This window comes from Schistocerca serialis, chromosome 5, assembly GCF_023864345.2.
Source record: "Schistocerca serialis cubense isolate TAMUIC-IGC-003099 chromosome 5, iqSchSeri2.2, whole genome shotgun sequence".
In the NCBI taxonomy this organism is placed as follows: domain Eukaryota; kingdom Metazoa; phylum Arthropoda; class Insecta; order Orthoptera; family Acrididae; genus Schistocerca; species Schistocerca serialis.
This window is the reverse complement of record NC_064642.1, coordinates 571,949,981-571,967,999: the sequence shown is the minus strand read 5'-3', so window position 1 is coordinate 571,967,999 and position 18,019 is coordinate 571,949,981. Positions and strand designations below refer to the sequence as shown.

At 38.4% G+C, this 18,019-nt stretch overlaps 1 protein-coding gene across 1 annotated transcript in view; it reads right to left on the bottom strand.

Moving 5' to 3' along the window:
- Positions 1-18,019, bottom strand: part of LOC126482096 (dynein axonemal heavy chain 12-like) — a 113,173-nt gene that overhangs the window by 12,859 nt on the left and 82,295 nt on the right. Inside the window, exons 5-6 of the mRNA XM_050106072.1 lie at positions 11,483-11,661; positions 5,846-6,009 (exon numbers count right to left, since the gene is read on the bottom strand). Coding sequence (XP_049962029.1) covers positions 5,846-6,009; positions 11,483-11,661 — 343 coding nt within the window. The remainder of the gene's footprint in view (positions 1-5,845; positions 6,010-11,482; positions 11,662-18,019) is intronic.

Sequence of the window (18,019 nt, the reverse complement as noted above, 5' to 3'; positions counted from 1 at the left end):
CTGGGTGTCTTTTCTGAACTGTACTCCTTTCCCTAAACCTCTCCAGTCCTTTTCCTTCATTTGTCTTCTTTCCCCTTCAACTCTTTCCATTTACATTATAAAACCAGAATATCTGTGAGCCCCTAACACAACTTCATCCTAACATTATCATAATTATCATAAATGCCACAGAGTACTGTACATCACAAAACTTCATCTTTATATCTCCAATACACTTTGTAAGCCTCATCACAAAACCATAAACCTCACAAACTACTTGTCCATAGCCTCTACATAACTCCACAGAATCATAAAGATCATTATATTAAGCCTAATGGAAATGTGCTCTGCATATAATTAATATACCTCACCCACAACAACACAGCACATACTATGAATGAAGAAACAATATTCATAGCAACTGATCTTAATATAACCTTCATTTTTAATCATTTTAATCATTTGTTGATTCCTTTTGTCTGAGAACTATCCTCCACAGCTGAAACTTTCTCCCACAATGAGACAACAGTTACGTTCATTTCACGTCATCATTTATTGCTTACTAAACTATATATGTTTTCATGCTATTTCATAACAGATTCTGACTATAATTACACTAGAACAGTTACAACTTTTTCAGTCTGACTTCCCATAATGCAGATTCAAGTTTCTTTCCCAAATTTCACATAAACTGCACATAAGCCCCAAAACAATGAAATTTCATATCTTTATATCTTAAACTACTTCAACACAGCAAACACACAACATAATCTAACTTTTTTTAATAACACCCTAAAATGATGATTTTTGACATTTTTATAACACATATAGTGACCACTTGTGATGGAAAACTCTGTCAGCCAATTTATTGGGCTGTAACAGGCTGACAGTGTCACCACGGGCACTCCTTTTTCACCCTTCAGGACCAATTTATTTGTGGAGGACTTTGTACAAAAGGTGCTGGAATTTGCTGGCTCGAAACCCACAGCAGTTAGGAGATATGATGCAACTTCTGTAATGTGATGCATGGTGATGATAAATACAAGAATTTTTAAACCATCTAAGTTCTACTACCACAGAAAAATTCAGTGCATAACAGAAACTGAAAAGAAGGGTTGACTTCCATTTTTGGAAGTTTTAGTTAGTTGCAAAGATTGTTGCACCTTGGGACATGCAGTTCATCAGAAGCTGACTCATAACGGCTTATATCTACTTGCAATTAGCTGCTTTTATTCTTCCAAAATGTCCACCTGCTTAGCTGGGTGGTAACGTGCTTGCCTCCCATGCACTGGGCCCGGGTTCGATTCCTGGCCGGGTTGGAGATTTTCCCCACTCATGGACTGGGTGTTGTGTTGTCCTCATCATCATTTCATCCTCATCATTGGCTGCAAGTTGCCCAATGTGGCGCTGACTTAAATAAGACTTGCACGTGGCAGCCGAACCCAAATGGGGCTTCCCGGCCAACAATTTCATACGATCATTTAATTTCATTCTTCCAACATGACAAATGTTCTCATCACTTTGGTTCACAGAACACATGGTGCTGCTGAAGCAAGCAGCAGTCAGGATGAAATTGAACTTTTAAAGGGAGTTTTTAAGCAAATGGTCATCTTCCACAACAGGTGTATAAGGCACTATGAATAAAACATAAGATGGGCATAAGGAATGAGGAAGAATAGATAGATTTAAATCCATAGATAGATTTAAATCCATGTCTTCCTGCCATATGCAGGAAGCCTGGCATCAACAATAAGTTGGGCCCTCACCAAGCACAAAGTTAAAGTGATTTATCACCCTTCTCTGAAGACAGCAGGACTTTTGGGTTCTGTGAAAATTGAGCTGATACTCCAAAAGGTTAGGGTTAAAAGAGGCCTGTGAGTGTGGCATTTTCACATCTGGCAGATGAACCACAGTCTATAAAAGATGCAGGCAACAATAGGTAGACCCTGCTCTTTGAAGCCAATAAATAGTTGTGGCACAGCACTAAAGCAACAACCATCATTCTATGTGGAACGAAAATGTTGAAATTCTAGTTCTGTCTCCACCATTATGTTACTTGGTCACGAAAAAAGCAGCTGAAATTTGTTTGGTGAAGAACGTAATTAATGGAGGCAGCATTTCTGGGTTGGACAGACAATGAAAGCTGGTACTTACTCTAATAAACTTGCAAAGATAACACTGTAGTCCAGCTCATATTGATACACAGACACCTCAGCATGGATTGACCATATAGCAACAGATTCAGTTTATGTACACTTCTTTACAGTCAATCAACTGTTTGGGATGATTTGGCCATGTGCCAGCATCAGATTCACCCCCTATTAAACTCACACTCTCATAGTTGCTAGTTCCATAAAATCCAGTGAGAAATTGAGAGGATTTTGGAAAGGATAAGTAAAAGCCGATGACAACTCAAAATTGTAGGGGAGTCCATGAAGCACTCACATGTGGCGCGCTCAATAAGAAATCTGCTCTGAAAGCCAATTATCTGTATTTGAGTTTTAGTCAGACAAACAATTACCACATGCCTTCGAAATTTAATGTATGGGCTTGGGGCATGTGCTGTGCTTAGGTAACACTTCTATAAATATGAGGTCTGTTCAAAAAATTCCTGAACATCCGTAATTTTGCACCATTCACATGTTGGAGCCAAATACAGTGTAAATCCCTGCACATGTCTGTGTTTAATGTGTAACCGCTGGAAGTTTTATCGTTGGATGCTTGTTAGTTATTGTTCAGTGCTGTATTGAGCAGAACATTGTGTTACTCAGTTTTTGAATTTCGAGATGGCAGTGTTAGAGGAGCAACGTGTCTGCATTAAATTTTTCAGAGACACACCAAATGATGCAGAAAGCCTATGGCAATGAGTGCTTAAGCTATTCTTGGTATTACGAATGGTTCACATGGTAAAAATGGCCAGGTGGGAGTTAAAGATGACGCTTCTTCAGAATACCCTTCGGCACCTACTGATGGCTCTCATTTCAGGAGCGTCAACAAAACTGTGCACGCCAATTGAAGACTGCCTGCCTGAGAGATTCCAGAAGAATGTAACATTTCAGTTGGATCATGTCCTGAAGTCTTAACACAGAATCTTGGAATACATTGTATTGCCATCAAGTTTGTACCATGACTCGTGAATGAAGACCATAAAGACCTTCACCTCACAATCTGTGAAGAGATTTTGGATCATGCAAATGAGAACAAGATGTTCCTTAAGAGAATCATAACTGGTGATAAGATGATGTTGAGACCGCGGTTCAATCTTCACAATGAGTCAGGAAAGGTTCTCCAAGACCTAAAAAAGCAAGTCAGGTCAGGTCAATTGTCAAAGCTATGCTGATAGTTTTCTTTAACTTCAAAGGATTAGTTCATTAATCTGTTCCACAGGGACAAACCGTTAATCAATGGAACTATCAGGATGTGTTATGATGTGAAAGCAGTCTGAAATATGGCGAGACATCATGATAACACATCTGCAAATTCATCCTTGTTGGTGCATGACTATTGTGCAAAAAAGAAATTACTGTGCTGCCTCATCCTCCATTCTCTCCACCCCTGGCCCCTGAGGACCTTTCTTTTTATTTACAAAGTTGAAAATCCTGTTGAAAGGACAAAGATTTCTAATGGTTGACAAGATAAAAGAAAATTTGCGGACGGCGCATCATGCGATAGAGTAAGACGTGTACCAAGGCACCTTGCGGAAATGGAAACGGTGTTGGGAGCAGTGTATCAATTGTGGAAGAGAGTATTTCAATGGAGACTATGCCCAATAAGTGAAAGATAAAGTACAGACGAATTTTGTAAGCAAAGTTCTGGAATTTTCTTAACAGACCTCGTAAAGAAGAATAAGTAGATCAGAGTTGGCAGCAACCGTTCACCTTCTATCAAACTCACCCTCTAGAAGTTGCTACTTCCACAAACTCTAGTGAGAAACTCTGAGGAATTTGAAAAGGATAATTAAAAGCCAATGGCAAGATAAAATTGTCAGGGAGTCCATGAAGCACTCACTAAGAACTTTGCTCTGGAAGGCCATTATCTGTATTTGAGTCTTAGTCAGGCAAACAATTACCATATACTTCTGAAATTTAATTCAAGGCTCAGTGTATGTGCTGTGCTAGGTAAAACTTCTATAAATAAAGAAGAATAAGTGGATCAGAGTTGACAGGCACAGGAACAAGGATGGCTATTAAATGTATGCTTACAAAAATTAGGTCTTTCAATACAGCAAAGGAAAAGATAGGAAAAATGAAGCAAAACATTATATGTATCAATTGTTTCATGGCATTTAAATTAAAAGAATGTTGTAATCAACACATCAAAGGCCGAGCTTATACATGGAATTCATTTTCTGATTTTAGTGCAAAACATTTGCAGCTGCATAATTCAGACTGAAACAATGCCAGAGATAGTGGAAGAACATACCTCCCCTTGCAGCCAAAGGAACCTCTTCCAATAATTGTGAAGTATTGTATCATTTTCAAGAAACTGTAGATAACAGGTTCCTATAAGGTGACCCACTATCACAACAGGCCCAATCAAATAATGATCTACTTCACCATGTCACACATTTACTAAGAAGCAATTCTCATTCTCCCTGGATGTCTCAGTCAACAGAGCACTCGTCGTTGAAAGACAGAGGTCCCTGGTTCGACTCCTGGTAGGGCACACATTGTTAATCTGCCAGGAAGATTCTAATCAGCACACATGCCACTGCAGAGTGAAAGTTCTTTCCGGAAACTTACTCTATGGTTGTAGATCACTACCATGAGATTTTGAGATTGCAAACAAATGACCTTGATATCTTGTCATATTATTTTGGTTGACAACCATTTAACCATCTTCAGGTGAGTGTTTTACACAGGAAATTGCTGGTCAACATGGCACTGGAAGTGGCTGAATAGTTGTAAGCCAACATATCGTGATTAGATATTGTGACATCTGGATGCACTCCCAAAAATATCATGGAATGCTCATTACACTGGAAAAACTTCAAGCATTAACTAATAAATAATACATCGCAAATATTTGCCATATTTTGTTCTTGACAGCAGGTTTACAAGTTATTTGGATTTTTGGCCAAAGTAACTAATGCAAGTCAGTGTAGTAGTGTTCACTCCACAGGCAACTGTCTAAAATACCATCATCAACAGTCTTAGTCACTGAAAATTAGAAAGCAAGGGAGTACAGTTCTTGATCACCAGACAGCTTGCCAGTGTCTCAGGTAAAATCACAAACCCCTCCAAAGTAAGTAAGTATGTAAGTATTTAGTGACACGGTACTTGATCATAAACATGATATTCCATTCTGTGTACACCAATCACCCTCATTTACATTACACAGATACACATATGGCACCAGATCTATAACAAACAAATAAAACCTTTGCGGTTAAATTTAGTAACTGCCCTTCATCACCTGCAAGTCAAGATTTCCACACATTATTTTTTACACTACTACATTGATTAGAAAAAGTGAAAAATATAAATTACATAATTTACAGTTAACTGATTATGATACATGCTGCTTACCCTTCTCAGTACTTTTTAGCTGATAGTTGCCATGCAACAGTACACAGAACAATATGGAAACTACTGCATGTAAACACATTTTTATTGAAATTTATAATCATTTGCACGTAATGTTGTGGTTATGAGCGTATATCATTCTCATTATTCTTTCGACATGTCCCAACTTTTATAAATATTTATTTTGATTTGTTACCCTCCTCCCCTGCTACCACACCCCATTCCAGCCCCTCCTCCCCCCCCCCCCCCTACACCCCCATCCCCACACACAGTCCCTTGACAGGTTCTCTGATACCCTTTAAAATTTTTTTTACAAACATTTATATGCTCACAATACTTACCATATTCTTTCGAGATGGTTGGTTGAAAACAAATATTACCAACTATGACAGCACCAAGACGTACTAAGGTCTGACGAGATGTGCCTCCAACTCCAATAAGAAGACAGTTACTGCATGGAGTAACCATAATCCGGCACAGGTGGATGAGATGTTCTAATGCAGACCTGAAAGGAAACTAATTCTATAAAACAAATTGGAAATTTATGATCAGTATGCAATGTTTCATATAAAATAAAAAACAGTTTTCATCGGTCATGGCACTGTAACATTTAACAATCCAAGACAAAGCTTTTGATTTATTTAACATGTGCATGTGATGGAAAGCTTATTCTCATCAGTGTAGTACAGTATTAACAACTCAATACAGTCTTTTAGTGATAACGAATTTGTTAATATCCTGAAGGCACAAGAAATTATCACTGGAACATAGCAGAACAAAACTTTATTTGTATGCACCAGAGGAATGAGGTGGCATGCAAGAATTAGTGAACACAGATCAGATAAGTACACAACTGTACATAGATAAATATATCTCTGAGAAGAATGTTACTTTACTCAGCATAACTACCAAAAATAGTAAATGACTAGAAAATAACTATATTTCTCAACACAGTATATGCACTCCATGATGGTTGTGAAATATTCAGTGCTGATTGCAGCACCCTTCGTGGCTGGCACAGAAATCCCACTGACAGTCGGGATGTAAACAAAACCACACTCATGCACAACACATGCAACACTTCACTGCACTGATAGAAAGTGAGCTTTTTTCACTACAGTAGCCCCCTTGGCAGAAGTGGAACACTGTCCAGGTAATGCAAAATGGAGGTGCACATGCTGTCCGCATCTCGATGTGCGAGATGATGGTGGTACTGCGTCAGCAGGAGGCAGTTCTGTGATCATCAGAGGCGATTCTACAACAGCTGGGGGCAGTTATGCGACAGAAGTAGGAGGTGCCAGTGATTGAGCAGGAAGTTGCGGTCATGGATGGTTGTAAGCAGGATCCTCATGTGAAATGCAAGCTGGTTGGTTTCACTCTATCAATTGACACTGTAGACAGTTTTCCATTTAGCAGTATTTCAAAGAAGTGTGCTCCTTATTTCAGCACCTTGTGCAGCCCAGTGTATGGCAGTTATAGGGCAGGTCTGATGCTTTCTGTTCAGAGCATGATGAGACTGCAGGACACTAAATCACGATGAACATTGGTAGCAGGAATGCCACATATCAAAACTTGTGGAGGGCAAAGTCGAGCGACGTGTTCCCTGAGCTTATCTCTAAAGTCACTGTGATCCTAACTAGTGTCTGTGGCACTGGTGCTTTGGTAAATTCTTCGGGAAGGTACAGTGTTTTGCTGTACACTGGTGCTGCGGGTGAAGCTTCTAAGTCATGTTAGTACACCATCTGGAGACCCAGCAAAATCATCCGTAATGCAGTAGTCCAGTCTGATCAATGGAACATGATCACTACCTTGACTGTGCAACGCTAGGGCTCAACTAAACCATTGTTGGGTGGATGGTAACTAGTAGTCCAGTGGTGCACTGTGCTGCAGGACTTGGTTAATTGAGAGAATAGTTCAGACTCAAACTGGCAGCCTCAATCTGTCGTCACATGTAATGGGCAGCCAAAGTGAGCAATCCAGGCTGAAGTAAACACGGAAGCTATAGTTTCTTTTGTTATATTGTCTATCAGAGCTGCCTCGGGCCAGTATGTCAGGCAATAAATGATTGCTAGAATGTATCTCTGTCCATTGGAAGAAGGGGCTCTGGGCCTACGATGTCCAATTTCCAATTGGCACATAAATGCGATGATGTATCTTGCTTTGTTGACATTTTATGCAAGTACATGCCCATTCTCGGCAGTCTTTTTGCACTCCAGGCCACACAGATTGGTGCAAAATGAAGTGAACTATTGCCCTTACACCAGGATGACTTAAATTGTGTAATTTGTCACAAGCAGATTATGAAACTGTGAAGGTAAGAACTGTCTCGTTTTTCTGATTGAGAGATCTTAATAAAGCTTGACGCTGGAACCTGATTTGTCTACTAACTTTGGCTAACTTGTTGCCTCTGGATTGTTGAGACAGTTAAAAATTTTTGATCTGTTTTTTGTGCCTTGGCGAGTTCCATGAAGTCTTATTACGCTTGAGTTGTTCATAATGGCAGAAGCATGGGATAGGCAATTGTGACGAACCAAGCTAGGATATTTTTCACTTCCTCTCTTGTTTTTCCATCTGCCTTCTTAAAATTAATTTGTTCAGTTTTGACTAATTAACATTAACTTATCTGAGTATAATCTGCATTTTCATAAAAGAGAAAGGTTGGCCCTCAGTTTTAAAGAATGTGACACCAGATCTAAATTTGTGCTTAGTTTTATGTATGCAATTTATTTTCTAATTTGTTTTGACTATTCCTAATTAGTATCTTTTGTTATGGGGTGAAATCAATAATTGTTTCATAACTTAAATTCTATTGTTGACTTATAAACAAATAAAAATTCCGTAATAATTGTAAACATTTGGAAGACGAAATTCTAGTATTCTTTAAGTATCTATTTGCCTCTATTCGAAAACATGTTAGTAAAGCCAGCCCTTCATTAACTCCAAAGTAATTTCCAGTTTTGTCAAAAGTATTTTTTGCATAACTATATATGTTAATTTCATTATTCAAACAAATAATTCGGCTTAAACCTTGTATTAGAATGGTTCAAATGGCTCTGAGCACTATGGGATTTAACTTCTGAGGTCATCAGTTCCCTAGAACTTAGAACTACCTAAACCTAGCTAGCCTAAGGACATCACACACATCCATGCCCGAGACAGGATTTGAACCTCTGACCGTAGCAGTCGCGCAGTTCCACACTGTAGCACCTAGAATTGCTCAGCCACCCTGGCCGGCTTGTATTAGAAGAAACTGTTAAAAGGAACTAATTTTTTGAAGTATTCAGTTAATTTAATGTGTTAAACTTTAATTGTAATTTCTATAAATTTAACTTAGAACAATGTGTAGTTTCAGCACCTATTATTGTGATGATATATAAGAACCCGAGTTTTGGTCATGAGACAGTCAGTCCATGGCCAAGCTTCAGACGAGGAATGTATGTTGGTTAGAATGACAGCAATGCATCAACTTAACAGTGAAGTAAGTGTTAAAGCAATGAGTGTGTCTGTTCAATTTATTTGAAAGACTGTCAACCAGGTGCTTAGGCTTTTACTGCCCATAGATGTTCAACAGTAAACTATTTTAGCAGTTGTGGATGTTCACCTGCAAACTATTAATGAGGCTTGTAGAAAGTTTAAACAATAGTGCACTGGGCATATATTAAACGTGTACATGGGATTGGGGGGGGGGGGGGGGGGGGGAGGTTGTGAAAAGTACACTGAAAGTAAACTGCTGTGAAATAATACAACTGTGCTGCTGTCGGCTAAATCATTTACAGTAGTACAGTACACCCCCTAATTTTTCAGCCATTACATCGACACTGAGGGCAATCAACAAAGAAAAAAGGCAGGCAAGTGTCATCATACAATCCACTACCACAATGTTGACATATCTGATGTTAGTACTGAACTGTGCAATAAACACTGGTTGGTTGTGCTGGTGCAGCGAACGGTTGATGTTATTCTGTCTGAATGCATACGTCAATATGATCAGTGCATACGTCAATATTATCAGTGACAATAGTGCATTCTCTTGCTTCCAGCTGAGGTCAAAAGTATTTTACTGCCTTGTATATCACAAGGAGTTCATGATCATATGCACTCCACATATGTTGAGATGCTGAGAGCTTGTGTGAGTGAAGTGCCAAAGGCTGCCAAGCACCTTTGTGTAATTGCTGCAGAATGGCTCCAATCGCTGTCTGGCTCGCATCCACTACTATTGCAAGAGGACCGCATCCATTTCATAGTGAGTGAGGAGTGCTGCATCTGCTAACTGCATTTTGCTGCTTCAGAGGCTGAACTCATGTCATTGGATCACAGAATCAGTGAAGTTCTCTTGGTTCCATAGTGAGTGGTTCTTGTATTCAGCAGAGTGTAGCAGATGTCGATGGTAGAAATTGATCATACCAAGAAACAGATGTAGCTTATGAGCTGTGCACCAGTGTGTGATCTGCAGCATGGTTCTGGTAGGGGAAGTGAGTCTTTAGATGAAATTCTGTGTCCTAAAAAATCAATCAGTGACTGTCCAAACATGCATTTGGCTGCATTTAACACTACCCCATATTTGTTGAACCAATCTAAAACTTGTAACAGATGTTGTTCGTGTTGTTCTGCAGTTGACAAAAAAATTAAAACATCAACTAGATACACGAAACAGCATGACAGTTCTTGCAATACTGAGTTGATAAAACATTGCCAAGATTGTGTGGCATTTCTCAAGCTGGATATCATGTACTTGCTTTCAAATAAAGCACCAGTGTATATGCCTTAGCACAGTCCAATACAGTAAAAATCATCACATATTGTAGCACATAATTGTAGTTACATAGTAGAGGCAAAGGATATCAATCTGATACTGTTTGTACATTGAAAGCTCAGTAATTACCACACAGGTGCCGCTTTTCTTAGGCATGTGGTGTAGTGAAGATGAACAAGGACTACTAAGTGGTTGTAGGATCCCTTCTCTCAGGATAACGACAAATTCTGCTTTTGCAATACCTAACCATTAGGGCACTAGATGCTGAGGGAGGCAACAGACTTGTGGGCGATCTGTGGTCTTGATATAATGTAAGGCATTGTGACATACTTCTTTGAGTGCTCCTGGGGGCCACATCACAGCCAGAAACTGTTTGAGTAGATGGGCGTAATCCCCAGAATCTGCTTTTATGACTGGGGCATAGTGCTCAGCTGTCCATTGTGACAGTATAATTATCGCAGATGTGTTGCAGGCACTGGCAGGGAAATGGTACTGTTGAATCCACATATCAGTTCATCTTTTACACTATAACGTGACCGAGACAGCTGTCACAAAGCAATGACATAGTCAGCAAATTACCTGAGCAGTTATTTACATTTATATGTTTAACATACTTTTTAAATGAAAAATAATTTTAAAAACAGAACATATTAATGAAAAGTGAGATTCAAAACCACATTATGTTTTATACAATAGTTATAGGGAACAAGGAGACGAAAAAGTAGAAAGTATTGTTGTAGTACTCAAACAATTGACATTCTAACAAAAAAAGCAATTGCAAAATTGATTTTTATAAGTAAATGAGACAAATATACTACAGTAAATGAATGAGTAAATCAAAATAAAAAAGGAGTAATTACAAACTGTATTGTGGTAATGGTGTAGTGTCCCCCCCCCCCCCCCCCTCTCCCACAATTTTTTTTTTTTTTTTTTTTTTTTTTTTTTTTGCAGTCAGCTTAGAGGATGACAAATAAGGCTGGAAAGAAACAAAAGAAAGAAGGAGAGTTTGAACCATACAGAAGACAAATATATAAGTGTGGCTGAGAATTAAGTAACATTTGAATATACAATATGCAATAGTCAGGGAGGAGACCAGCCAAGTGAAAGATAGAATAGACAGAACACTGAGGTTAATTAACAGTTATAAATTAATTAAAAATCCTTAAATCATGTATGTTACTGCCATCTGAAATCAACATGTTAGAAATAGAAATAGAGTAAGAACCTGAATAAGACTATATCCATTTTTATTTCATGCTCTTCATTATATTTCTCAATCACTCTTTCAGCAGTTGTTTGGATATCATCAAAGTTTAAAATTTCCTCGTACCACTGAGAAACTTCATCATCTTGCATATTAAAATACTTTCCAAATGACAATCCTTTTACTAGGTCTTCAGTTACCTGAAAATTCATTTGAATAAAATATGTGGGAGACATATATTTTAACAAAGGAAGATATGAAATTTAAATAGTTCTTCAATGGGAAAAATGTGTGTAATGGAACAGATTATTATTACAATATTTTGAATTCTGTATACACTAAAAACTGCAGAAAAGTTACAATCATAGATAGTATCATGCTGTAAGGTAATGTCAAACCATGGAAATTACAGTTTGGAATACCAAAAATATTAGCAACATGGTAGATTGCTACTCACCATAAAGGTTGCAAACTGAGCTGCAGACAAGCACAATGAAAAGATTGTTACACATTTAGCTTCCAGCAAAAGCCTTCTTTAGGAAGAAAGCACACACACATTTATACAAGCAAGTATGCCTCAGTCACAGATGACCACCATCATTAATGGCCTGTTTTCTGAGCTGAAGGAAATGATGTTCATGTGCACGTGGGGTTCCTTGCTTTTATGAATGTGTGTGTGTGTGTGTGTGTGTGTGTTGTCTGACAAAAGAAGGCTCTGGCTGAAAGCTAAATGTGTAACAGTCTTTTCACTGTACCTGTCTGCAGCTCTGCATCTATCATGCTGTAACATTTATGTATCTGTAAAATTTGATTTTGTTGCCAGTTTTACTTCAACAAGTTAGAAAACAATAGAGCATATTTTTGCTTTTACTGTATTTTGTTTCTATACTAACAAATGGCTGTGCAGTTTTCCCCAATATTTCTTTATGGGAGATGTTTCAACAAGATATCAAGTGAAAGCAGAAATGAGTACTGATAAAATGTCTGTATGATGTTCAAATAATGTTGGATGCTCTGCAAGAAATGGAGAATAAAGGCGTGGAGGGAGCGAGAGAGAGAGAGAGAGAGAGAGAGAGAGAGAGAGAGAGAAGAAGAGAGGTATCACAATACAAAAAATGCAATTGCCACAAATATAGTGAGATGATATTCTACCAGGAGATAGTACCTTCCAAAGATCATATAGGGCCTTTGCACTATGGTGCCGATTCTACAAAGGGTCTTGGCAAATGTATAAGGAAGGGGTCCCACCTTACCCCATAGCAAGCAACTTTGGGCTACAACTTACCACCAACTTGCCAAATTTTGAAAGACCAGCAGAAGTGTTTTCTTCACATAAGTTTACTCTGGATCATGGAATGATCTGTTAGTACTAATAGCTGACAAAGCATCAAGTATGACTACCACATTCTCTTGTTTCTTTGGAAGTTGTTGGTCCACCAAAATGACTGGAAGATAGTTTGTTTGTGTTAGGAAGCACGGCAATGTTCCCAATTTTGACAATGTTGATTTTTCATACTTTTGCTTTTCTACTGATCTATAGTTATTGAATAGTATTTAGTTTGATGAAGTTCCTGAATTGACTGTGTTAATCTCTCAGACATCTTTTCTGCAGTCTGGAATAGTGATGGAAGTAAGGTGCTTTAACATAACATCAAACTCTTGGCTAAGAAGTTCTTCTTTTCCTAAGTAATCACTTCAGACCATCACTGCGGGCTCAACATGAGTAAACTAGTAGAAAATGAATACATTTAAAATGTTCATTTGTTTTCTTCAATCACTATCAATATTGTGGTCTGTGGCTCTTGCTCCAGGGCCAGTGCACTTCTCTTACATGGGGCAACAACAGATGGAGTGAGGACAAACGTCCTCACAGGAAATTCCCCTTGCATAGTGAGCATCCCAACACCTTGGACGCACTTGTCCCTGAAGATGATTAGCTACAAGCTGAATACAAAACAAATTTCTGCAACAGTTGTGCTCTCCTAAATATTAAATCATTAACTTGTTAACAGTTCACAAGTGTCAACAAGGCAGACATAGGGTTACATGCATAACAAAACATATTCCCGCACATAGACAATGATCTCACCACAAGTCACAGAGATTTAAAATTTTACATATTCAGTAACGCACATATAGGATGTTTTTAACAAGTGCAATTAATACTTTCCTATCTTCAACAAAATAATGAAAGTTAACATTTTCTTCTTAAGACTTTAGTAATAGGTTTTTGCCTGCTTTCATTTTATAACCCTCTCAAACTTATTATTAATATTTTAATAAGAACACTGATCTGTCCATAAGAAAAATGTCACACATAGGCACACTGTAGGTTCTTCATCTAAGTTGAATTCATAGTTTACTCTTATATCCAAATACTGTGTGATTATAATGAAAATGCAGCTATTCACAGGGTCCAATGTGGGGTGTAATTATCATATGACATTCAAACTTGGTAGATATTCTAATGCATTAAGGTAGAACTGATTTATGCCAGAAAAAAATTTGGTTCCAATTTTGGCCACCAGATGCAAATCTGGTACTTTGAATGTAGAAAATATGTATAGAGATGTTTCCATATGAAATGCATTAGTAAAGGGACATAAACAGAAAGGGTCAAACAATTGAGAAAGTCATAATATTGATTTTATTATTAACCGCTGCTTACACAATTTGTTCAATATGATCACCAAAGACATCTGCAAAACAAAAGTATCAACAGTTGCTTGCATCAGTTCCAGTGGAATCTGAGCAACATGCTCCTGTATACTGGCTTTCAGATCAAGTACAGACCAAAAATGTCCCCAGTAAATGTGTTCTTTTAGATATACTCAGAGAAAAAGTCATATGGATTCATATCACGTGATCTCGCAAGCCATGCATATGGAAAACCTCTAGAGATAAAATGTTCATGGAAAGCTGCATTAAGATGATTTTTCACAGAGTGAGCAACATGAGGTATTGTCCCATCTGGCATGAAAACAGTAGTTTCCACACAGTTGCACTTTTACAAAACAGGAATCAGACATGCTGTAAAAGGAGGCCTTGATAACATGTAGATGTCACAGTACACTTGACAGGCCTTCTTGTTGTATTCTCTTCAGAAAAGAATGGATGGAGAATAAAGGTACTTGTGAACCCACACCACACAGTCACATATGGCATGTGCAGTGGGTCTTTGTTCACAACACACATTTTCACAGTACCCCAAATTCAGTATTTCTGTGTATTAACTGCACTCTGTAGTGTAAAATATGCCACATCACTCCACAGAAAACTAGACCACAAAACTTTTTGTGCTGTTGACCACGTGATGGAAAATTCTCGTGAGACTGCATGAGGACTAACACTGTCCAGGCCATCTGCTGCTTGGACAGTTACAGCAACATACAGCAACAGCAACCTCATCAATAACTTTTATTGGGATATGATGTCTTAATCTTCCAAGTGCCACACCAAGTTCATTCACGTTTTCAATTTTAATATCATCCTCTTGAAACCATTTAATGATATTAGGCCTCTCCTCAGACCTTCCAGTAAGTAATACCCTCTCCATGCAGCACTGTAATTTCTGCTACTCACATTCACTAACAGTGACTGGTCTCTCCTCTCTTCAGTCATACTCATACTCATGTTATGGCTTGTCAAATGACAGCATAGATGTCATACAAACAGGATACAGCACAAGACTTGCCCCTGGAGGCCACAATTGGGACTAATTTTTTTTCCAGTGTAAATCAGTTCTCCATTATCTAACAAGTTTCCTTCCCATATGATAACTACAGTTCACCCTACCTCTGTGAGCAGCTGCATTTTAATTGTAACCATCTGGTAATTATTTTGTTTCGTTTAGATATGATATTTCATATCACCTGAGTAGGGCAGATGCAAAAGCTGCTAAACGCATGTTTCATCGATTTTGAGCTGAGCACACTACTGTAAAGATTTTTTCTGTGCCTACACAACAGAATAGGTTTCAGGGTGCAAAACCTGCTATAAACCATTGAAATTGACTGTAGAAAATCATTTTTGGTTGCAAAAGCTCCTAACTGATATATATATATATATATATATATATATATATATATATATATATATATATATAATAATTTTTCCCACATTTACAAATGATCGAAGTGACTTCATAAATTCACTGTAGCTCCATTCATTGTCATATGGTCACGACACACTACAGATACGTAGAAACACTCATAAGGTTTTGTTCGGCTGAAGCCGCACTTCAGGTTTCTGCTGCCAGAGCGCTCTAGAGCGCAGTGAGACAAAATGGCGACAGGAGCCGAGAAAGCGTATGTCGTGCTTGAAATGCACTCACATCAGTCAGTCATAACAGTGCAACGACACATCACGACAAAGTTCAACAAAGATCCACCAATTGCTAATTCCATTCGGCGAAGGTATGCGCAGTTTAAAGCTTCTGGATGCCTCTGTAAGGGGAAATCAACGGGTCGGCCTGCAGTGAGCGAAGAAACGGTTGAACGAGTGTGGGCAAGTTTCACGCGTAGCCCGTGGAAGTCGACGAATAAAGCAAGCAGGGAGCTAAACATACCACAGGATGGTGCTCCACTGCACTTCCATCATGATGTTTGGCATTTCTTAAACAGGAGATTGGAAAACCGATGGATCGGTCATGGTAGAGATCATGATCCGCAATTCATGTCATGGCCTCCACGGTCTCCCGACTTAACCCCATGCAATTTCTTTCTGTGGGGTTATGTGAAAGATTCAGTGTTTAAACCTCCTCTACCAAGAAACGTGCCAGAACTGCGAGCTCGCATCAACGATGCTTTCGAACTCATTGATGGGGACATGCTGCGCCCAGTGTGGGAGGAACTTGATTACCGGCTTGTCTGCCGAATCACTAAAGGGGCACATATCGGACATTTGTGAATGCCTAAAAAACTTTTTGAGTTTTTGTATGTGTGTGCAAAGCATTGTGAAAATATCTCAAGTAATAAAGTTATTGTAGAGCTGTGAAATCGCTTCAATCATTTGTAATAACCCTGTATATATATATATATATATATATATATATATATATATATATATATATATTCTCTTCAGAAAAGAATGGATGGAATGGATGGAGAATAAAGGTACTTGTGAACCCACACCACACAGTCACATATGGCATGTGCAGTGGGTCTTTGTTCACAACACACATTTTCACAGTACCCCAAATTCAGTATTTCTGTGTATTAACTGCACTCTGTAGTGTAAAATATGTGCTATTGACCATGTGATGGAAAATTCTCGTGAGACTGCATGAGGACTAACACTGTCCAGGCCATATATATATATACTTGAGATATTTTCACAATGCTTTGCACACACATACAAAAATTCAAAAAGTTTTTTTAGGCATTCACAAATGTCCAATATGTGCCCCTTTAGTGATTCGGAAGACAAGCCGGTAATCAAGTTCCTCCCACACTGGGCGCAGTATGTCCCCCTCAATGAGTATATTTGAGTATTATTGAGTATATATAGGCGGGATAAATTTGTATTACGATAAAAAGGGGAAAGTGAATACAAAGTATATATATATATATATATATATATATATATATATATATATATATATATATATATATATATATATATATATATATACTGTTGCATTTCGAAATCTTTTCTGTCGTCTTATTTTCCTCTTTCTGTTTTTGCCAGTAGTTTCACTTTGTATTCACCTTCCCCTTTTTAAGTCTTTCCGCTCCCGGGATTGGAATGACTCCTTACCCTCTCCCTTAAAACCCACTTCCTTTCGTCTTCCCCTCTCCTTCCCTCTTTCCTGATGAGGCAACAGTTTGTTGCGAAAGCTTGAATTTTGTGTGTATGTTTGTGTTTGTTTGTGTGTCTATCGACCTGCCAGCGCTTTTGTTCGGTAAGTCACCTCATCTTTGTTTTTATATATATATATATATATATATATATATATAAAAACAAAGATGATGTGACTTACCAAATGAAAGTGCTGGCAGGTCGCCAGACACACAAACAAACACAAACATACACACAAAATTCTAGCTTTTGCAACCAACGGTTGCTTCGTCAGGAAAGAGGGAAGGAGAGGGAAAGACGAAAGGATGTGGGTTTTAAGGGAGAGGGTAAGGAGTCATTCCTCTCCCGGGAGCGGAAAGACTTACCTCAGGGGGAAAAAAGGACAGGTATACACTCGTATATACACACATATCCATCCGCACATACACAGACACAAGCAGACATTTTCGTCTTTCCCTCTCCTTCCCTCTCTCCTGACGAAGCAGCCATTGGTTGCGAAAGCTAGAATTTTGTGTGTATGTTTGTGTTTGTTTGTGTGTCTATCTACCTGCCAGCACTTTTGTTTGGTAAGTCGCAAAATATGTGTTTATATATATATTGTGTGTGTGTGCGAGTGTATACCCGGCCTTTTTTCCCCCTAAGGTAAGTCTTTCCGCTCCCGGGATTGGAATGACTCCTTACCCTCTCCCTTAAAACCCACATCCTTTCGTCTTTCGCTCTCCTTCCCTCTTTCCTGATGAGGCAAGCTTTCGCAACAAA